Source organism: Phoca vitulina, unplaced genomic scaffold, assembly GCF_004348235.1.
Source record: "Phoca vitulina isolate PV1807 unplaced genomic scaffold, GSC_HSeal_1.0 scaffold6, whole genome shotgun sequence".
NCBI classification, from domain to species: Eukaryota; Metazoa; Chordata; class Mammalia; order Carnivora; family Phocidae; genus Phoca; species Phoca vitulina.
In genome coordinates this window covers 19,246,373-19,269,076 of record NW_022589709.1, presented here as the reverse complement: position 1 = coordinate 19,269,076, position 22,704 = coordinate 19,246,373, and the positions used below count along the sequence as shown (strand labels likewise).

Here is a 22,704-nt window from a genome sequence, read left to right as displayed (position 1 = left end):
AGGAAGGAACATGTGCTTCAGATAAGACCTCTTGAAACCTAAAGTAATGGGTAGGCCATCACAAGAACTGTACCGACATAGACTTTTTCTTAATATTCTGGCATCTGACCTCCTTCACTGAACAAGTTTTAAAAGGGCAAGAGACATAAAGTGCACATTGTAGAATAAGATGCAGACTGAATTAAGGAAAAAGTTTTACAACTTCCCAAAGAGGTATGGGCAAGATACTTGGTACATCCAACCTAGCGAAAGCCCTTAATGTCGTCCCCTCCTGTGTACTGCCAGGGAAACAGCTGTGAGTTCAACAAGGAGGGAGGCTCCAAGTTAAGTGGAAAATTCCTCTTTGCATGGTTGTCAGCAGGAAGCAGAATTCACATAAGGTTGAGTGGAGAGTATGCTTTATCCTGGTATTCACTCCAGATTCCTTTCATGACAAAACAACATTCGGACAGTGATTTCCCACTCATCTGGGCTTCAGGCAGCAGGAAACAAAGTGGAATAATAGGCAGCCAGGAGCAGAATTAAATTTTCCTAGAGATCGTGTTCTAGACACCTGTGCCAAGGCCACTGGGAAATTCCCAGGCTCCCCAGGTGCTTTGTGTGAGGTTCCTTACTCTGTTCCTTGGTGTTTGCCCCAACCCCTGAGGGCTACAGAGAATAGAAGACACATCACTGCTACCTAAAAGAGTGGCCCTTAGACTTTAGGTAAGCAAGAGAGAAAGCCTTTGGAAACTGCAAATCTACCAAGTTGTTTTATCTTGACATGAACCCTGGCCTCACAGCATGCTAGAACTACAGTTACTTCAGTAGGTTGCAGTGTTACGAGTCTGCACCAGTCTAGCTGTAGCACACTTTGGAATATTTGCCAGCTCATGCTGGCATCTGTTAATACATGGCCTGACCCATGTACCCATTACCATAAACTCAACCACAGAACAGATATCCAGAGGTTAAAAAACCCTATTACCTCAACACAGCAATAGAGAGGATTAAAAACTGCCTCCAGCAGGTGGCTACATCAGAAACTAAATGTGCCTTCCAACAGTTTACACAGGCTGAGAGTTCTGTCTTGGCTCCCTTCAAGGTCTCTAGTTCTATGCCTAAATCACCACCACCATCACCACACTCCCACTGAGACAGGCAGGGAACTCTTACGGGGTTCTGCTGGTTCTACCATAGGTCCTGCTACTCCTTTGGGAAACACCAAGCTTGGCAGTTCAGGAAAGCTCAGGGCTGGGAAGGAAGAGCATGCACATGTCAGAAGAGGAATGAAGAGTCGCTATCCTTTAGTTCAGATCCCGTAATAACCACCTGGTACAGATTCCAAGGGAAAGCTGCAGTCATGTGTATAGTGAGTATACACAGAGTTCACGCCGCATATATGGGTATATCTGTACAGTCTTTGTGGGGCAACGAACCCAGATTTCCTCCCAATACTCGAAGGGGGGCACATAGATAGCAAGAAAGGACAGCAAGAGTTGGACCAAAAAGAACAACCTCTCTGGGAATGTGAGAGGAACAATGGCAGAAATAAGCACAAACCAGCCCAGGGCACCTTTATTACACTCTTGTGGGCTAAGGAGCCCAGGGCATGAACTCAGGGGCTTAAGAATTGGCTCTTACCAAATAAAGTTAAGGGAAAAAAACACCTATATCAGCCTCATTCCTTTGGTCATTACAAAGCAACAGAAAACATTTAGAAGTTATTTATAAATTCTGGGAAGTTCAAGGAACATCTCTGTTCTGTGCCTTCTCTTCCCTCTCTTCTCTGGTGGTGGGAGAAGCAAGTCTTCAGGAGATGCTGCAGTAGCTGGATGATAGAGGTTTTTTCACTTTTATTTTCCATAAAAGCAAGAACGAATGAGAACCAGTGGGAATGTCCCCTTCCCCAGTAGGGACAATGACTGGGTTGGAGGTGAAGAGTCTCCTTTCGTTGGAAGGTGCGTGGTGCAGAGGCAGTAGGGGAGGGTGGGCTTGCCAGCGGAAACGTTCATTGCTGACCTCGTGCGCGCGCACACAGGTGGTGACTCTTTTAGGCAGCATGGTTTCTGATCCTTCCTTAGGATGCAGCAGTCTTTTAAAAAAAATATTGTATTATAATAATAATAATATGAATTTCTCTCTCTTGTTTTTTTTTGTTTTTGTTTTTCCATTTCTTTTAGGGATTAGGGTAGGAGGGGAGAGGAAGAAAAAATGTCATTCATCTGTTAGGTCCTGAACAAAGAGAACTTCTGTGTGGCTGAGTCCTGCTTCCTGCAGCGTGGGGGGGTTGGGCCACTCCTCTGAAGGGATGCAGGGCAGCACCCGCCGGGGAAAGTTGGCTTCAATCTGAAACTTTTCTGGGCTTTCTTTCAAGGAAAATAAGAAGTCGTGGATTACCTGCAGATCATATAGAAAAAGGGCAGTGAGAGAAAGACAAAGACAGACAGACAACGCAACGATGAAATCAAATATCCCCTCGCCAGCTCTCTCCAGGATGACTGTAAATATTAAGTCATCGCATGACACTGGAATTCTATTGTGAGGTCCTTCCATTTCACAGAGCAAATACGTAGGGCAGCTCTTTTAAGAGATTACACAGCCCCATGCTAGGCCTACTTCTGAAGTGATTCATCTGTTTTTTTTTCTTGACATCCTGATACAGAGCTAAAAATTTTTTACTTAGAAATAATCAGAGAATTACAGAACAGTGGAAGTACAGAACATAAAATTTTTTTCTTTGAACCAGTTGAGAATGAGCTGCCAACCTGATGTCCTGTCACCCCCAAAATACTTGTGTCTGTCTTATAAACAGGACGATCTCCTACATAACCATAATTCAGCCCTCAAAACACAGGAAATTTAACTGGCACATTAATGCTGCAACATAACAATATATATTAAATTATTATTAAAGTTTTCAGGTTTTGCTAGTTGCCTTCTACAGCAAAAGCATCCAGTTTAGGATTATGTATTCCATTTCATTGTTACATCTTCTAAGTCTCCTCCTTTAGTCTGGAACAAATCCTTAGTCTTTCATTGACTTTCATGACCTTGACACTTCTAAAGATTACTGGTCAGTTATTTTGCAGAATGTCTTTCAATTTGTTTGTCTAGTGTGTACTCACGATTAGATTCCAGGTACGTTCTTTGGCAGAAGTGTTAAAGAAATGATGCTGCATTCTACTAAATGCATTCTATCTAGCTGGAGCATAATTCCGATTTGCCCCAGTACCTATAATGTGCACTGTGATCCCTCCGTTAAAGTGGTGACTACCAGGTCTCTCCACTGTTGAAGCCATTCCTTTCTCCTTTGTAATTAAAGAGATCTTGTGGGGAGGTACTTTGAAACTACAGAGATATCTATTCCTCAAACTTTCAACTTATTTAATTTATATTAACACAGAGTCATGATTCCCTATTTTATTCAGTAGGTTATAATGTTACTTTATTTCAATATTTATTTCAAAATTTATTTCAATGTCATCCAAATGTTCCAGATGGAGTCAAAAGAGCCCATCCAAGATGGCTTCTGTGTCTTTGTGGCAAGTCTCCATCATTTTTTGAATAATCGTTGCTTTCTGGCCCAAGGTATTCCAGACTGATCTTGTGTTTTCCTGCCCCAGCTCTGGAATCAGCCATTTTTCCAAGGAGCCCTGGTTCTTCTTAATGGACAATGGTATTTAAAAGCCACTTCCGGGGTGCCTGGGTGGCTCAGTTGTTAAGCGTCTGCCTTCAGCTCAGGTCAGGATCCCGGGGTCCTGGGATTGAGCCCCGCGTCGGGCTCCCTTTTATTTTTTTTTTTTATTATTTTTTAAAGATTTTATTTATTCATTTGACAGAGAGAGACACAGCGAGAGAGGGAACACAAGCAGGGGGAGTGGGAGAGGGAGAAGCAGGCTTCCTGCCGAGCAGGGAGCCCAATGCGGGGCTCGATCCCAGGACCCCGGGATCATGACCTGAGCCGAAGGCAGACGCTTAACGACTGAGCCACCCAGGCGCCCTGCAACATAGGCTTTAAACAACATTTTGTTTCCTTTTTAATCTTGCTTATAAATATTCAACCCTGGTATAAAATTGGCATTTTCTGTTTGCCACTGACAACGCACATCATCTCCAGAGGTCGCTTTTGGTTCCTAACAGAAAAATGAGTCCTGGGCTGAGTATAATTTGGGTTCTCTCTAACATGCATTCATTTAACAGAAAGTCACCTGCTACTTTACTGCCCACTCATGAGACCTGGAAATTTTTCTACAGTTTATTCTTTTTTATCTTAGCACTTTACTACTATCAAGAGCTAAGCTTTGTGCAAATTGAGTATTTCACAGTACAATCACTCTTTAAGATTATTTATGAAGAGGGGATCTCACAGGAAGATGATACAAAGTTTGCAAGAGCATGAAAAACTATAAATCTTTACTCAGTTATGTTATAAACTCCATGGTTAAAGGCCCACACCATCACTACACTTCTCCTTTATACTTCTTTTCCATCTCTGAGCCCTATCCCCACTTATGACCAAGTATTTCTCTCAGTCTGAGGTTTGTTTTTAGAAACTGAGAACCTATTTAAGAGTCTTCAAGGACTGGGGGCGCTGGGTGGCTCAGTTGGTTAAGCGGCTGCCTTTGGCTCAGGTCATGACCTCAGGGTCCTGGGACCAAGCCCCACACTGGGCTCCCCGCTCAGCGGGCAGTCTGCTTGTCTCTCTCCCTCTGCACCCCCCCGCAACTTGTGCACTCACTCTCTCTCTCTCAAATGAATAAAATCTTAAAGACAAACAAATTAAAAAAGTCTTTAAGGATTAAATAGTTAACAAACGGGTTGGTTCCCCTTCGGCCAGAAGCCTATTGTTGTTCCACAATTCTAAAAGATTTTCTTCTGAAACTCTCAAGAGAGTTAATTTTTGTTAGGTTTTTCACATACACAATTAGAGTTTGGGGAGTAAAAGCTCCATAAAGCTCAGGTGTACTATGATGTGAAACTGTTAGTGTACATGGATGCAAGCTATAATCTAATGCAAACCTCAGTAGTTAGGAAACATACCAGGGAGGAGGGAATGAACATTTAGTAACCACCTACTACATGGTATGTACTACGAGGCTCATTCATGTTATCCCAATTTAAGAATCCAAAGTTAGGGATGTGAGCACTTCCCTCAAGAGAATAAATGCATAAATGAGAGATAAATAAAATGAGAAAGCTATTCCCTTTTCTCTCACCAGGATGCCTCATAACTTTTCACGTATTAACTCTGAGTCTTAATTCCCTACTGGCCGTAAGCTCCATGAATTCCAGACCATGTCTCACTCATTTGTATAACCCCTAGAGTGCCTAGCCTGAGGTATCTTCAGCTTAAAGTTATCAAACGGAAGATTATATTTCCATTTAACTGATGAGGTTTCTGAGGCCCTGTAAAAGATTCTGCAACTTGTCCAATGTTCTTTACTTAAACAGGAGAACTAATAAATGTGCTACCTGTCCTCACTTGACTACAGTGCATTCTCATTTCTATTATGCAGTTTACTCTTGACTATTTCGAGTGATCAGGGAAATGGCAGAATCTACTATAGTTGGTAAATTTGGAAAGACAACATACCAACTACCAATATAAACAGAAATTTCCTCTTGGTTATAAATACCAAAAACAACAGTTAGCATTTGAGTGCTTACTACTAGCCAGGCACAATGTTGAGCCCTTTACATATGAACTTAATCCTAACGACAATCCTATTAGAGAGTACCTATTATCATACCCATTTTACAGATGAAGAAATTGAGTCAACAAAGTACATCGACAAAGAAAACAGATCTATTAATCTCAGAATGAAAATTTGATCCTCATTTTTTAAGATTTTATTTATTTATTTGAGAGAGAGACAGAGAGCCCAAGTGCACGAGTGGGGGAGGGGCAGAGGGAGAGAGAGAAGCAGACTCCCCACTGAGCAAGGGGCCCAACACACGGCCCTGATCCCAGGACTAAGGGATCATGACCTGAGCTGAAAGCAGAGGCTTAACCAACTGAGCCACCCAGGTAACCCCATCATTCTGTGAGACTCTAAGAAACTCTGCTTTTAACCATTTCCCTATGGAAACACTATTTACCTCTAGATACCAAATATACAAGGTAGCTCCACAGAGTGGGGCTTCTTACGGGCTAAATGGACAGAAAGGGAGAGCGACAACTGAATGCAAACTGTACATGCATTTATATTCAGATGTGTCATTCTGGTGCTTTTAGGTCAGTGGAGACAGAGTTTTCTGTGGAGACAGAGCAAGGGGTTCTGGTGGGATTCTGAAGCCAATGTGAGTTGAGCAGCATGGAAGAGCCTCCCACCTTAAATACCCAAGCCTTTTGTGGAGCTTCTTGGTAAGGTACACTTCAGAACTCAAACATGATGAAAGAAAATCTTAATAGCTCCCTTGAGTTGGCAGCTAGAACTGAAGGAACCTAATGGTTCACTGCACTCCTCTCTCTGCCCCAGCCCTTCCTGCCCTGTTCATGAGAGCAACAGACAGACCCAACAACACTCTGAAGAGTCCTTAAAAGCTTCCAAATCGGGGCGCCTGGGTGGCTCAGTTGGTTAAGCGACTGCCTTCGGCTCAGGTCATGATCCTGGAGTCCCTGGATCGAGTCCCGCATCGGGCTCCCTGCTCGGCGAGGAGCCTGCTTCTCCCTCTAACCCTCCCCCCTCTCATGTAAATAAATCTTTAAAAAAAAAAAAAAAAAAAAAAAAAAAGCTTCCAAATCTATAGCCCAGGCCCTACATACATTTCACACAATTTAGGCAGTCCTTACTGTTAGAGACTGTGAAAAGTGGAATCGTCTCTCTACTCGAGAATCATTGGGTAATTTGAAAATGATCTTGACACTTTCAGGGTCATCAGGCGAAGGCTCCGGGGGCAGGCACTCCAACTTCCTTTCCTTTTCCTCTTGTAAATTCTGTATAGACACAAAGCAAAGTTGAGGCTATGGCTCCAACAGGGAAACAGGAATACTATCACCACGTAGGTTTACTGCGTAGCCAGAAGAAAAAGGAATGACTAATATCATAAAAAAACTTTCTTGGCAAGAGTCAGAATCACCCTAATTCAAAGTGCTATTGCATCACATGTAACTATGTTAGGGTATTTACCTGTCGGAAAAAAAGGGAACAGCTAAAAGACACTGGCTATAATCAAGCAGCAATACATGATGAAAGATCATGAATGAAATGCCAAATTAGCTAACACTGACTGGTGCTAAGAAATAAAAACTACTGCTGTCAATTTTGAACTGCTCGTTATCCATTTATACTTGCTTTTCATGTAACAGAGTTGTTTTGCTTACTTTTGCTCACTGATGTATTTTTTTAATAAACAAAAAACATTTTAAAAAATACTTTTTGTGAGAATGTAGTAAATATAAAAATGGCAAGGAGGGGGCAAGCTGGCTGGCTCAGTCAGTAGGGCATGCAACTCTTGATGAGTTCAAGCCCCACACTGGACATAGAACTTACTTAAAAAAAAAAAAATGGCAAGAAATTAAAACATCCACAAATCCCATCGTCTTCAAGTTTTTTCCCTTTCACACTTAAGATCAGTTTGGGAATCACAAGGAGTAAAGACAAGTTCATTACCCGCCGCCGTCTCTCCTCTGCCAACTTCTGCTGTTGCACCTCCTCCTCCTTCCGCCGCTTTCGCTCCCGCTCCTCTCGTTTCTTCCTTTCTTTCTCCTGGTCAGCCCTGAGAGAGGCCAGATAGGCCTCATCCTGCTGTTGTCTCAACACCTGGGTCTGGTTTCGTTCTTCCCTGTGACCAGATCAAAACGCAGAGAAGGCAAAGAACAATCTCTTTTTCCGCATACTGAAACTTTTGGGGAGGTAAAAAGGTTGACAATCTTGACAGATGAGTATTTCACACTACCATAAAGGATTCCAAAGCAGAGCATGGCAGGATTTGAACGAACGATCTCTTTTCCCAGTTTAATTTGGCAGAAAAACAAATGGTAAGCTTTTCCCTTCCCTTTTAACTTTACAAATAAAACTATCCTTTCCCCAATTCTAACAAAAGTAACAATATTATTGCCAAAAAGCGATCATCAAGATCATGTTTTACAGTTAAATACCCTTTTGGGTTATTGCATTTTTGTATATATTGCTTTCATAAAACAAAAAACCACATATGTGCATCTTAGAAGATTTGGAAAATGGAGAAATATCTTGTTCAGAATTCTACTAACCAAAGAGAAAATACTGTAACATTTTGGTGTACTTCCTATTTTCTCTCCAAAAAAAGTGTGAATGTATACGTAGGAGTGAGTGGATGAGATAGAGTATGTGTCTATAAAATAAAATACACCAGAATATTAAAAGTTGTGGTAGGATTATGGGTGATTTTAAACTTTTTTGTGCTTTTCTGTGTTTTCAACATTTTCTACAGTTAATGTACACTACTTATGTAATGCGGGGGAAGAGTTCTAACAATTCCACATTTTTTACATTTAAGCTCCTTAGATCATGGTTCAGGTATTTTAAATGACATGATATATATGTTCTTGAGCACAGAGCTTTGTCTTTATTTTGATTCACATCTCCAAGAACAGATGACCTGATGGGAGAATTATTTCAGTCAAAGTACATAAATATTTTAACACTAAATGGATAAGGTTTTCAAAGTTGCCCAAGACAGAGAATAAGTCAGGATCTGTGTAGCCCTGGGTCAGCCACCCAAATTTGTAGCTGGTCTCTGTTCCAGAGAGGGACTCCCCTGTACCTTTCAAGGCGTTCTGACACCAGGTAAGTCTGGTTTGCATCCATGATAAATGTCAGCTGGTTAATGAGGTCATCGGGTTGAATGAGGCCTTCTAGCCGTCCCACCACAGTCATTCTCCTATCCTTCAGCATAATCATGGCCAGGAATGGGTAGGTGTTCTCTCGTAAAGCCTGTGAGACTGACAGAAAGAAGAGCCAACAGGTCAAGGGCAGCCCTAGGGATGAACCAGATCAACTCTTAGACTTTCCACAATGAGCAAGAAAGGTTTTAATCCCACTTGGGAAAGAAAGGAGCTCTCACTTATTCTCTGAGTACCTTTTTCTCCTTCTAGTTTCATAATCATTGCTGTTGTTGTTTTATTTTTGTGTCTCTAATCCCAGGTAATTTGATTAGAATAGGACAGGCTTTTGTGATGGGGGTGGCTCTCATAACGATACTAGGGAAGACTACAGAGGTCAAGGACAATGTCTTTTTGATAAGAAAGGATCTATAAAGAATCGGACTACTGCTGAGGCTGATTTTTCCCTATGTCAAGTGTCAAGCCTAAAGGAAATAAGGCTGCAAGTCTCAGCATTATATCACTGGTGATGAGCTCCACCGTCTTCTGCCTTTTCTTCCTCTTATTCAATCCCTTCCTTACCCCTTTTCTCATGTCTCCCTCACCTCACCCTCAAACAAAAGAGCTAGTTTTTCTGTTCTAAAGGAGTTTTAGAAAGTTGGTTTCCCAAATAACCAAGGTTTATACCATAACAGAGTAAACGTTTTCCTTATGGTTTGAAAGAAGAAATTTTATAAGCTTCTATAAAAAATATCCTTAGTCTCTTTCTATCCACTACCCTCCATCCCCAAAGCCATATTAGGACGGCAAAATGTGTGCTGTACAAACCTATCAGATGTTTAAAAACCAATTAGGAGTAAAGATTCAGATCTTAAGATGTAGGCAAAACATCTTGATTCTTAGGATCTAGGACAGTGCCTAGCATGCTAGTATATAACTCAAGTTACTGAACAGAAGTAGCTGCAAAGTAAGTACATTTTTCTTCACTGGATACCTTTATATGTTATACTGACTTCCTAAAGTACTTACCTCCACTGAAGAGTTTTTGTCAGCAAAGATCTGAACTTTCTGAATCCCCATCAGCACTCAAGGTACTCAAACAACTAACTCATTGTGCAAGAAGCTCTGTTAAAATTGCTGATGACAACAGTAAACTCCTCAGTAAAAAGCCATTTAGATTAAAAGCAAGTTGCTGGACAGGACTGGGTGTTTTAAAAATAAAATAGGCCCTGGCAATGGTTACCTGTAAAGAATGGGCTAGAGTCTAACAGATCTGAGGCTTGCTAACTATGATCTTGGGCCAGTCTCTTAAACTCTCTGAGCCTGTTTCCTAAACCATAAAGTAGAGATAATACAACCACCATCAAGACTACTGAGAGGATTAAATAAGATAATGTATAAATAGTAACTAGCACTATGTCTAACATGGAATAATCATGCAATAAATGGCATGTTTTCCCAGATTATTCCAAAGGTATCTCACCAATATCAATGAGGAAAAAGAGGGGCGCCTGGGTGGCTCAGTTGGTTGAGCGACTGCCTTCGGCTCAGGTCATGATCCTGGAGTCCCGGGATCGAGTCCCGCACCGGGCTCCCTGCTCGGTGGGGAGTCTGCTTCTCCCTCTGACCCTCCCCCCTCTCATGTGCTCTCTCTCTCTCTCAAATAAATAAATAAAATCTTTAAAAAAAAAAAAAAAAGAAAAGAAAAGAAATACAACTTACCCCTATATCCCTCAGGTTTATTTGTGGAGCATGCCCAGAAGAGCATCCTAGTGTTTATTAGGGAAATAACTTCAGGTGCACAGAGTGTGTTGCTGTGGAGAGGAATGAAAAAGACATGAGAAGAACTTGCTTACTACAAAATATCAGCAGATAAAAAAAATTACACAAATAAACGATCAATCCACTTACTGACAAAACTCATCAGAGTCCTGGTGATCATCTCCATGAAGATAAACCAAAAGGAAGCGAAGCTCCCGCTTGGCATCATTAAGTGCCTGTGGGAAACAGAAGATCACTAATTATTATGACGACTGTGCCCTGAGCTTTTAATTAGGCTAAAGGAACAGAAGGAGAAATGAGGAAAAAAGGTGAACAAGAAATCAGATTCTGGGCTCCTACCTTCACACCCCTGGCATTTTTCTCCCTACAAAAGTCCACGCTAACAAGCTTTAATGAAAAGGTTTTAGTGTTGTTAGGATTTAAACTGTATTAGGCACATGAGAGTAGACAGGCTGACAAAGAAAGGTCCCCAACAAATCACAGAAAAGTCAGCTGTTCCCACAGTCTAAAGGAAGATAAAAACAGGAGAATCTGACCACATGAAAGGAGAGGTGAGAATTTTGCCACTTTACAGATACAACATCCTTCTCCATAAAAAATACTGCAAAGATGAGTCTGATACCAGGCCACATACCAAGCAGGGATGAGAGACTGGGGGACCCAAATGCATTTTAAAGAGCACAGGGTTTAAAAGATCTTCAAAGACAAGGCCAACGTTCAAGATTCTTGTGTATGCTTTTGCATTTGCATAATCCTGAGCACATTACAATTCAATTAAGATTTCCTGAATGACCAGTGGAGGTCTACCCTCAGGATCATAGCTAAGAGGGTGCATGAGTGGTACCCATCTCATTCACATCTGCATCTCTAGCATTGAGCACACCGTCCAGCATATAGTAGGTGCTTAATGCTTGTTGAGTAGGGAGGGTGGCAGCAGAGCCACTGAGGAGACCAACTATGAGAAAAAGCCAATATGGGAGAATCAAAGCAGGAAGCAAGAGTAAGCATTTTTCTTTTTTACCAGATAGATTCAGGAATACTGGAAGGCTGAAGTAGAACCATCCTTTGGACTATGTTCACAATGTTATTTCTACATTTTTCTCTGGGAAACTAGAGATATGCCTAACACCCACAGAACTCATAATTTTCACCCCCTGAGAGGTAACAGTTCAAAGGTCTGTGTGGTTTGGGTTGAATGAGATGTGCTGCCTTGATTCTATGGTCTATGCCCTTATTTAATTCTCTGAGGGATCAAAGACGACTTAGGCTTTGCTTTGCCTTCAAGGGGATTAATGTCTGATATAGGAGATAAAACAAGAACATAATCAACCATAATATAAGGAAGAATGTGAAACTGCTTTAAGTTTTCAAAAAAAGCTATGAAAGCACAAAAGGAAAGACTACTATTTTAGATTGCAAGGTAGGCCAGGTAGGGCACATCAATCAGAAAGGGTATACGAAGGGAGTGATATGACCTAGTTGAAGGATGGGCAAGCTTCCATTTAGCAAAACTGTGAGTAAGGCATTCCAGGTGGAGGGAAAAGCAAAAGCAAAGGCACAGAGGTGAAAAAGTACAGAGTATGTTCAGGAAATGGTTTAGCTGGAACCTAGGGTACGGAGAAACAAGTTATACAAAAACCTCAAAAGGAGGTTGGGATTAGATCAAGTAGGGCTGGCTTTCTTTTTCTGTAAGCAGTGAAGAGGTATTTAAGGTTCTTGAGTAAAAGAATGAAATGATCAGTGCTGGGCTATGCTTTCCTTTGTGGATAGAACCATAGCAATAAATTGGCATCTATATGGTTTGTGGCACTGACCTGGCTGTACGTTCCCTGGTAGAAGACAGGGTGTGCCCTCCCATATTTCTCTTCAAAAGAGTGCATAAATGAAACAATGTCCCCAACGGGGTCAGTGACCCGGCTGCGAGGGTCAGGCCGTATAAAACGAAGAGCAAACCTGGGGAGGAAGGAATAAATATCACATGAATCGGCTTACTGTAGCGCATATGGAGTGGGCCAGTTTGTAAAGATTCCTACAATAGAGCCAGAGGCATGGCAGCAAAAGGAGGTGAATGGTCTGTGAATGGACCATCAAACCTGAGAGTAGAGTCTGGCTCAAAAGCTGCAGAGCAGCAAGGGTTTTTCCACTGCCTGTTCAAGACAAATGTAAACTACTAGGATTATAAGTTCCAACACTGGCCTAAACAAATCCTGAGTGTTTTCTGCAGAAAAATTCAGGACTAGAAAAATTGGGAAAGGAAGACACAGTCCAAAAAGATCATAGGTCAGGCTGTGCCCCCAGACTCTCTAGAATTGCACTGTCTAATAAGGCAGCCACTAGCCACATGTGGCTATCTAAATTTAAATTAACTAAATAAAATTCAGTTCCTCAGTCACTCTCGCCACATTAAGTACTCGACAGTCACATGTGGTTAGTAGCTTCCACACTGGACAGTGAAGATACAGAATGTTTCCATTATCACAGAAAGTTCTATTGGATAGCATTGCTCTAGAATACAGCTCTGTCTCTTTCTGGTTGTCCTACTTGCCTCCCCCTCTCCTTTCTGTTGTCCTGGGATTTTGAATTTTTAGTGCATACTCCCAAGCTATTCAAATTATGGACAGGCTTCAAACCTGGAACTTGCGGTCATGATTTACTTGCTTTTCAAGGGGGCAAGTAAAATTCTGCTTAATGGTTTATGGTTAATGGCATCCATGAAGGAAGTTATAAAACTGATCTAGAGTACACCGGCAGATTTGGAGACCTGGCAGCTATTGTCAGGTTAAGGATGATACCACACATCTGTTTCTAAAGAGCCTATCTTATCATATTTGTATAGCACCACTTATGTATCCTTTGGGTTTCCATAGAAGGCAATGAACAGAGTTTTGATAAGTCAATGTGCTACATAACATTAAACAAGTTGTTTGGATGATACAGTTGCATTAAAATTAGTCACACATGCCATGCATACTTTTTTCCAAGGAAAGCAAACAATATTAACATACTTGAGGCATTTTCAGCACAGAACAGGTGACTAAACCATGACACTTTCCTTACCAAATACTGAGCCAATTCCTTAGCCTCTCAAATTCTCCATGTGTATACAATTTCACTTAGAAATTCTCCTGAGTAATCAATCAAATTAACTGACACAAACATTCCAGAGGAAATTAAAAAATGTAAGAAGTTGTATATGTGGGGGAGTGGTTAGAAATCCTTTAGAAGATTGATATTTTGATAACTTTCTCTGAAATTAAGTATTTAAGACTATCTTATTACTCTTTTAAGTTTTCAAATTTCGATGAACAAATGGATAAAGGCTGTCACTTCTTTCTTTCTAATTACAATATATTCCCATGGCTTACATAATTCAGGACAATCAGCTTTCTTAAAAAAAAAAAAATCTCAATTCAGTCTTTGTTGTGATTTTAACGGTTTATATGTGCCCATTTTTAAATAAAGTGCCCATTTTAAATAAAGATGGAAAAAGTACCAATTGATTAACTGGTGACCAGTAAGAATTTTGCTAAAGCAAAGAAGTCATTAAGCAGGCAGACTCCTAAAACACCAAGCAGTCAAGGTAAAAGGTATTACCTGATCCTTGCACTTTTACACCTGCTGGGTCCTCACCTCCACAGCCTCTGCTCTCTAGAGCAAGGCAAAGCTTTTCCATATATGGGGGAAATACAGGTTGCCCTGTATGCTAGGCCCAGACCACATATTCTAGCTCCATCTGTTGCCCTGGATGCCCATAAAACATTTTAGTTCCCAATAAAGCCTAGGTATGGGTTCATTTACTCAGCTCTAGACCAGATGCCCCAAGACTGATATGCCAGAAACTTGGTCCCCTTTGACATTTTCTAGCCCTAGCCCCTCTTTGTCTTCCAGTGCTGAGCTCTCTAAATGGTACATGAAGGAAGCAGTAAGAAAAGTGGAAGTGTGAATCAAGGGGGTATACATATGAAAGGGTGCCAGTGTCAGCAACCTTAGGTTGCCAGGACAGAGGAGAATGTATAGCAGTGTCTGAGAGGTAAAACTGTTGTGGGTGGGGAGAAAAATGGGTAATCTCAGGGCAAGAAAGTTTGTTGGGATTATGAATAGTCAGATGAAGTTAGATTAGGTTTAGGGTAAAAGTTACAAGGAGTGTACTAGATAATGGTTGTTAGAAAGAAAAGGATGTGAAGATTAACTAGAGAATGTAGAGGTGACAAACATGATGGGAGGGAGGATAATGATAAACGTAAGTAGACTGACCCTGAGAACAACAAGCAAGACTACTTTACAGGGTTAATTTAAAACAGTTCCATTTCACAACATCTGTTATGTTTGATCAGTTTAAAATATTGTCATACTATATTAAAAGATTGTTCAGGAAGAGTATTCAATGTGATGACAAATTAGCAAGTCAAAACTAACAGAGCATAAACCTTATTATTCTGGTCTATGTTTCAGCTCCGAAGTCTGCCCTATTGCTACTGACGCATAAATACAAATGTACATACCTAAATATATCAAGTATTGTGTAATAGGTAAACCGGAATGGAAGCATTATCAAGTAATAACCCCATCCAAGCAGCCCCTGAAATTCCAAAAACAAAGTTAGACACCATTCTCTCAATCCCTAACACCCTACAAAATGACTAGTTCAGATTTTTACTCTTTTTTTGTTCTTTCACATGATTCCTCCCTCCACAATATGGGTTCCCTTTTCCTGGCCACATCATCCTTCTTAAAGACCAACTGCATTTCATCTCATTTCATCTAATACCATCATATTTTTCTCTTATCACATAATTTCTGTATTAAATCTGCTTCAACACTTTCTGCAGCTACTTATACTAGTTGTCAAATTTAATTACAAGTATGCCTCCCTAATCCTAAATATTCATTCTTTCCTTTTCAGATTTACACATTAAAATATGGTATACGTAAGTAACAAGAAAGATAACCACCATTACCACCTTGGACATTTGTATATAAATGACAAATAATTACATTAACCACAATTATAAATCCCCATATAGCTGCCAATCTTAGTAATAATACTAATCATTATTTTAGCAATGCTGATTATTGCTGCTTTTATTATTAACTAGAATATATAAGGGGCTCTATAGTTTACAAAGCATTTCTCCTATGTCATAATGTGTTAACCTGAGACCTTCCCTGTGTCTATGGCCAGGGAGCGCTGAAGCCCCATGGCTGACATTAGGGTCCCAAACACTGAGTCAAACCCAAAACAAACTGAGGAAATATTAGGCATATACAGAATTTCTGGAGTCATATAATTACTCTAGGAATCTGTTTTCTTCTACTTCAGAATGCCCCATACAACCAGTTAGAAACCCCATTTTTATAACGTTGTCAAGTACTCCACACAAAAAAATGTATGATAATGGAGTAAATTCTAACTGCTGCAAGGTTAGAGAGAGTGCTTTTTTGGAATTCTAAATCCACATATAAGAGGTTGAGCGTAGGGGCGCCTGGGTGGCTCAGTCGGTTAAGCATCTGCCTTCGGCTCAGGTCATGATCCCAGGGTCCTGGGATCAAGCCCCACGTCGGGCTCCCTGCTCAGTGGGAAGTCTGCTTCTCCCTCTCCCACTCCCTCTGCTTGTGTTCCTTCTCTCGCTGTGTCTCTCCCTCTCATTCAAATGAATAAATAAAATCTTAAAAAAAAAAAAAAAAAAGAGGTTGAGTGTAACTCCAAGAATAAGAAAGAGAAACTCCAAAAAGTCCTCTGAAGGGGCGCCTGGGTGGTTCAGTTGGTTAAGTGTCTGCCTCCGGCTCAGATCATCATCCTGGGGTCCTGGGATTGAGCCCCGCGTCGGGCTCCTTGCTCAGCAGAAAGCTTGCTTCTCCCTCTCCTTCTGCCTGCAATGGCCCCTGCTTGTGTTCTCTCTCTCACTATCTCTCTCTATATATATGTCAAATAAATAAATAAAAATCTTAAAAAAAAAAAAGTCCTCTGCAGTTCATTATTAGTATACATAGCTGACTTTCCTAATTAGACTGTAAGAGCAATTTGAAAGGGGAGGACTGGCTCTTTATTCATACCTGGATCACCAACAGCAAAATACCAGGTACAATGGAGCACTCTTAAATACCTGTTGAATTTAAAGGAACCACCATCACCTCCCTGCTACTAGCCCTTCAAGACTAATTTCAAAGATATGGCCAAGGTCTCCAGATTCTAAGTAACTCCCCCAGAAGTAGCTTAAAATTAAGTAAAATGAAGCAACAAAGAACCAAGTAAACATTCTAACTTAAAAGTGAAAATGAAAGACCTAGGGGTGCCTGGCTCAAGTGGCAGGACATGTAACTCTTGATCTCACGGTTTTGAGTTTGAACTCCATGACGGGTGTAGAGACTACTTTAAAAAATAAAATCTTGGAAAAAAAAAAAAAAGTGAAAGATCTACTGAACATGTAGCAAACATTTTTAGACATGTAAATAAAACTGTGTACTCAAAACAAGGTACACAAAACTCTTCAAAAACTAGCAAAAAAAAAAGGATACTTACCGTATCAATTCATTGAGGAATCAAGGGAAAATGATAAACCCAATAAATCTACCAAGGAGCCAGTCTAGCTAACAGGTTCACATTCTGAATATTTCCTTTACTCCTGTCATACAACCTAGTGAATGGACTTGTAAAATAAGGGGGAAATTCCAGCTACAAAATAACTTGCCCTTGGTTGTGGTCTCGAGACAACATAACTGTAGATCCTGTGGTCAGCTGTATTAACTTGCAGGGGTCGGGATGGAGGTGGGTTGAAAACACTTGGTACACCTTCTTGCTCATTCAATCGGTCCTGTACAGCAGCCTGAGAAGGAAAAAAGAGCAGTTAAGAGTTTCAGTGACACTCAAATCAACCCAAAAGAAAGGATGAGGCAACCACTGCTTGGTGTTTCAAAAAGGATCACCTGATGAGTATATCTTTATAGACCTTTAACTTGCTATGCTGGGAGGCAATGTGTGGTGATAGCTCCAGAATTCACAGGAGTCCAAGAAACTTGTCTGGAAGCTCTATTTATGCAGCAAACACAACTGCTTTTATTCAGATGGTATGTGTTATTAAGGGTGGCTGGGATCCAAGGTGCTTCACTGTAGGAAGGAAAGCCATCCACGGAGAATAGAATGTAGAAACTGCCCCTAGAGTTGTGCAATGGAGCAGTTATAATGAGCAGTTTGATGGAGGGCTTGGCTTTGGAACAAAGAAACTTAGGTCTGAACAAAGAATCTTAGCTCTACCACTCAGAATAGTCGCTTGGATTATGAGCCTCAGTTTCCTCATGTGCAAAACGAAGGAACAGTTTTCTCAGGGTTAATTTGAAAATTTAATGAGATGTCCATATATAAAGATCCCAATAAAATTCCTGACAGAATATTCAATAAAAAACCTTATTCTCTTTTTTTATAAAGATTATTTATTTTAGAAAGAGAGCAAGTGCACGTGAGTAGGGGGATGGGTAGAGGGAGAGAATCTTAAGCAGACTCCCCACTAAGTGTGGAGCCCCACACAGGACTCCATCTCACGACCCGAGATCATGACCTCAGCCAAAACCGAAGAGTCGACTGCTTAACCGAATGAGCCACCTAGGCATCCCCAAAAACCTTACTCTCTTAACTCTGCCCCAGAAAATTGTATTTGTTCCAACGTAGTAAAAAATTTGGCCCTACCAAAGAGAGATCTGGTTTTGGGCTTTGGATTCCGGGAGATAATCTATAACTGATATAAGTGTCTTTGTTACCACATCTTAGGGTGAGAATGGCCACCCCAGAAAGACCAACCATATGGTTTAGAGTGGGGACTTTGTGTAATGAGTTATCAGTTGATCTGGAGACTGAGCTCAATAGTAGGCAACCCAAACAATTCAATCATGACCATGTAATGAAGCCCCAATGAAAACTCTGGACACTGAAGCTGAGATGAGCTCCCCTGGTTGGCAATATTTCATGTATAATGTCACAAATCTTTGATTCCATGAAAGAGGAATATGGAAGCTTTGCGTTTAGAATTCAAGATTCTGCCCTAGATGTCTCTTCCTTTAGCTGATTTTAATCTATATCCTTTCCCTGTAATAAACTATAACCCAAGTATAATAGCTTTTAGAGAACTCTTCCAGTGAATTATCAAACCTGAGGGTGGTTTTGGGAAATTCCTGAACCTGCAGTTATTGTCAGAAGTGAAGGTGGTCTTTTAAGAACTTGTGTGCTCTCTAACTATGACAGCTGTCTTTAAACGTTGCAGTGTGACTAACATCAGGTAGTTCTCTAAGTTTTCATATTTTTCAGTATTAAGGCACAATCTGATGTGGAAAGAGCAGTCTTTCAACAAATGATACTGGGATAACTGGATACTGACATGCAAAAGAAATGACATGTATAATACGATCTCACTGATATGAAGAACTCTTAATCTCAGGAAACAAACTGAGGGTTGCTGGAGTGGTGGGGGATGGGAGGGAGGGGGTGGCTGGGTGATAGACATTGGGGAGGGTATGTTCTATAGTGAGTGCTGTGAATTGTCTAAGACATGAATCACAGACCTGTACCTCTGAAACAAATAATACATTATATGTTTGAAAAAAAAAAAAAGAAGAAGAAGATAGTAGGAAGGGAAAAATGAAGGGGGGGATCGGAGGAGGAGACAAAACATGAGAGACTATGGACTTGAGAAACAAACGAGGGTTCTAGAGGGGAGAGGGTGGGGGGATGGGTTAGTCTGGTGATGGGTATTAAAGAGGGCACGTACTGAATGGAGCACTGGGTGTTATACACAAACAATGAATCATGGAACACTACCTCAAAAAAAAATTAATTAAAAAAAAAAGAACTTGAACTCCTAAATCACATTATATACAAAAATTAACTCAAAATACATCAAAGACCCAAATGTAAGAGCAAAAATTATAAAACTCATAAAAGAAGACAAAAATCTTCATGACCTTGGATTAGGCAACTGTTCCTTAGACATGACACTAAAGCACAAACAACAAAAGAAAAAAATTAGATAAACTGGACTTTCATCAAAACTTTTGTGCATCCAAAAAAAAAAAAAAGACAAAGGGACACTACCAAGAGAATCAAAAGACAACCCTTGGAATAGAAGAAAAGATGTATATGTATCTGTAAGAGTGTGGTATCTAGAAAATATTAAAAACCTTACAACTCATCATCAAAAAGATAATAACCCAATTTAAAAATGGGCAAAGGACTCCAAATATGACATACAAATAACCGCCAAGCACATAAAAACATGCTCTATATAATTAGCCATCAGAAAAATGCAAATCAAAATCACAAGATAGTACTTCACATAAGATACTAACAACTGTTGGGCGCCTGGGTGGCTCAGATGGTTAAGCGTCTGCCTTCGGCTCAGGTCATGATCCCAGAGTCCTGGGATCGAGTCCCGCATCGGGCTCCCTGCTCTGCGGGAAGTCTGCTTCTCCCTCTGCCTCTCTCTCTCTCTCTCTCTGTCTCTCATGAATAAATAAATAAAATCTTTAAAAAAAAAAAAAAAAAAGATACTAACAACTGTTGGTAAGGATGTGGAGAAATTGGAACCCTCATACACTACTGCTGGGAATGTAAAATAGTATAGCCTCTTTGCAAACAGTCTGGCAGTTCTTCAGAAGGTTAAACATAGAGTTGCCATAGGACTCAGCAATTCCACTCCTAGGTATACACCCAAGAGAAATGAAATCATCTCCACAAAAACCTGTACGCTAATGTTCACTGCAACATTACTGATATTGGACAAAAGTGGAAACACCCAAGCATTTATCAACTGTGGTATATTCATACAAGAGAATGGGATTTGACATTAAAAGGAATGAAGTACTGATACATACTATGACATGCATAAATCCTGAAAACATGCTAAGTGAAATAAGCCAGACACAAATGGACAAATATTGTCTGATGCCACTTACATGAGGTATCTAGAATAGCCAAATTCTATAGAGACAAAAAGTGGAATTTCAGTTACCAGAGACAGGGGAAGAGGATAATGGGAAATAACTGTTTAATAGGTACAGAGTTTCAGTTTGGGATGATGAAAAAGTTCTGAAAATGGACAGTGTTACCACTGTCACAACAATGTAAATGTATTTAATGCAACAAAATTGTAAACTTAAAAACGGTTAAAATGGTAAACTTTTTTGATATGTACATTTTACCACAACACAAAAAAATGAATGCAGTACTGATACATGCCACATATGAAAGTCCAGAAAAGGGAAACCTATAAACAGAATGTAGATTAGTAGTTGCTTAAGAGCAGGGAGGGATAGAAGTAGGTGGATAATAGCTAAAGGGTATGGGGTTTCTTTTGGGGGTAATGTTCTAAATATTCTAAAACATTTGGGGGGAAATGTTTTAAAATTGATGGTGGTAATGGCTGCACAACTTTGTGAATATACTAAAAACTACTGAATTTCACATTTTAAATAGGTGAACTGTTTGGTACGTGAATTACATATCAATAATAAACCTGTTACTTAAAACCCACAACTGACAGCAATTGTTGTCAATTATAAATCAGAACTTCCAGGCAAAAATTTTGGAAAACTTGTATTTGCCATTGTAAACTTGGCAATTTCCTAATACCTTTTAAAAGCTTTTCTGATGAGTATGGTGGTGCTATTAATACATGAAATTATATAGTAAAATGCAACAACATTTGGAAGATCTATATTAATTCAGTGAACACTATTTTCCAAATAACCAATGCCTGAAGTTATGAAATCATGCAACGGTCAAAGGGGATGCTTACAAAGTGCAACGTCAATCACTTTTCAGTGGGACCTTAGGGAGGGGAGTGACAAGGGAAGCACAAAGCCCAGGATGGTGAAGGAGAGACCAGAAGTAGTCTTTTTATTTATTATTATTAACATATAATGTATTATTTGTTTCAGGGGTACAGGTCTGTGATTCATCAGTCTTATACAATTCACAGCGTTCACCATAGCACATACCTTCCCCAATGTCCATCACCCAGCATCCCCATCCCTCCCACCCACCTCCACTCCAGCAACCCTCAGTTTGTTTCCTGAGATTAAGAGTCTCTTATGGTTTGTCTCCCTCTCTGGTTTCGTCTTGTTTCGTTTTTCCCTCCCTTCCCCTGTGATCTTTTCTCTTGTTCCTTACGGACACAGACAGAGTCAAGTTAGACATGAAGTCAACTGCCATGTTGGGAGAATACTCAAAACAGTCCTATAGAGCATTTCACATGGCAGAGAACTGAGAGCCTCCTGCCAACCACCAGCACTACCCTGTTAGATGTGCTTGGGTTTCCTCTTTAAAATTGGTGCTCATGGTTTGGCTTTCTACAGAAGACAACAATACCTACAGAAGTAATGGGAGGAGAAAGCAAGTGGCAGACACCAGATAGCTTACCTGATAGCTGCTGCTGCCAATTCCACTTCTGACTCATGAAAGCCTTTAAAGAACAGTTTATTCTTGGGAAACAGGTATGGGGGAAGTTCAAAACGAGAAAGAAGGACTAGAGGTATAACTTAAGAAAAATATGATTGGATCCAGCATCCTGAAGCCACCTATTCCCAAATATTCTCTCCATAGGCAAGGTCAAGGCACAAAGCAAGAGGGGAGTAGCCAGTGGGCTTCAAGGATGGTGGGAGGGAATGAACTGAAGAAAAGTAGATCTTAAAAGTTTTCATCACAAGAAAAAAAAAAATCTGTAACTATGTATGTTGACAGACACTAACCAGACTTACTGTGGTGATCATTTTGCAATATATACAAATACCGAATCATTATGTTGTACACCCAAAACTAATAATGTTATATGTCAATTACACCTCAATAAAAAAACATTTTTAAGTAAAATAAATAAAAATTAAGGCTAGACCTCAAAAAAAAGAACTGAAAAAAAGTGATGTCCCTCAGAAAATTGTGTTTCAAACTACTAACAATATTAAAAAGACCATTCATGGGGCACCTGGGTGGCTCAGTCAGTTGAGCATCCAACTCTTGATTTCGACTGGGGTCATGATCTCAGGGCTGTGGAATTGAGCTCCAAGAGAGGCTATGCCCTCAGCGCAGAGTCTGCTTGTCCCTCCCCCTCTGCTCCTTCCCCCAGCTCGCATATGCACTCACTCTCTAAAAT

At 40.4% G+C, this 22,704-nt stretch overlaps 1 protein-coding gene across 2 annotated transcripts in view; it reads right to left on the bottom strand.

Moving 5' to 3' along the window:
- Window positions 1–2,145: 2,145 nt before the first annotated feature.
- FAF2 (Fas associated factor family member 2) overlaps window positions 2,146–22,704 on the bottom strand; it is a 66,423-nt gene continuing 45,864 nt past the window's right edge. For both annotated transcript variants that reach the window (XM_032403767.1, XM_032403769.1), the window contains 9 exons: window positions 17,260–17,394; window positions 15,073–15,149; window positions 12,385–12,523; window positions 10,700–10,785; window positions 10,511–10,602; window positions 8,731–8,908; window positions 7,596–7,767; window positions 6,776–6,919; window positions 2,146–2,379 (listed from right to left, as the gene is read on the bottom strand). In XM_032403767.1, the coding sequence (XP_032259658.1) occupies window positions 2,197–2,379; window positions 6,776–6,919; window positions 7,596–7,767; window positions 8,731–8,908; window positions 10,511–10,602; window positions 10,700–10,785; window positions 12,385–12,523; window positions 15,073–15,149; window positions 17,260–17,394 (1,206 nt within the window). In that variant the 3' untranslated portion in view covers window positions 2,146–2,196. The remainder of the gene's footprint in view (window positions 2,380–6,775; window positions 6,920–7,595; window positions 7,768–8,730; window positions 8,909–10,510; window positions 10,603–10,699; window positions 10,786–12,384; window positions 12,524–15,072; window positions 15,150–17,259; window positions 17,395–22,704) is intronic.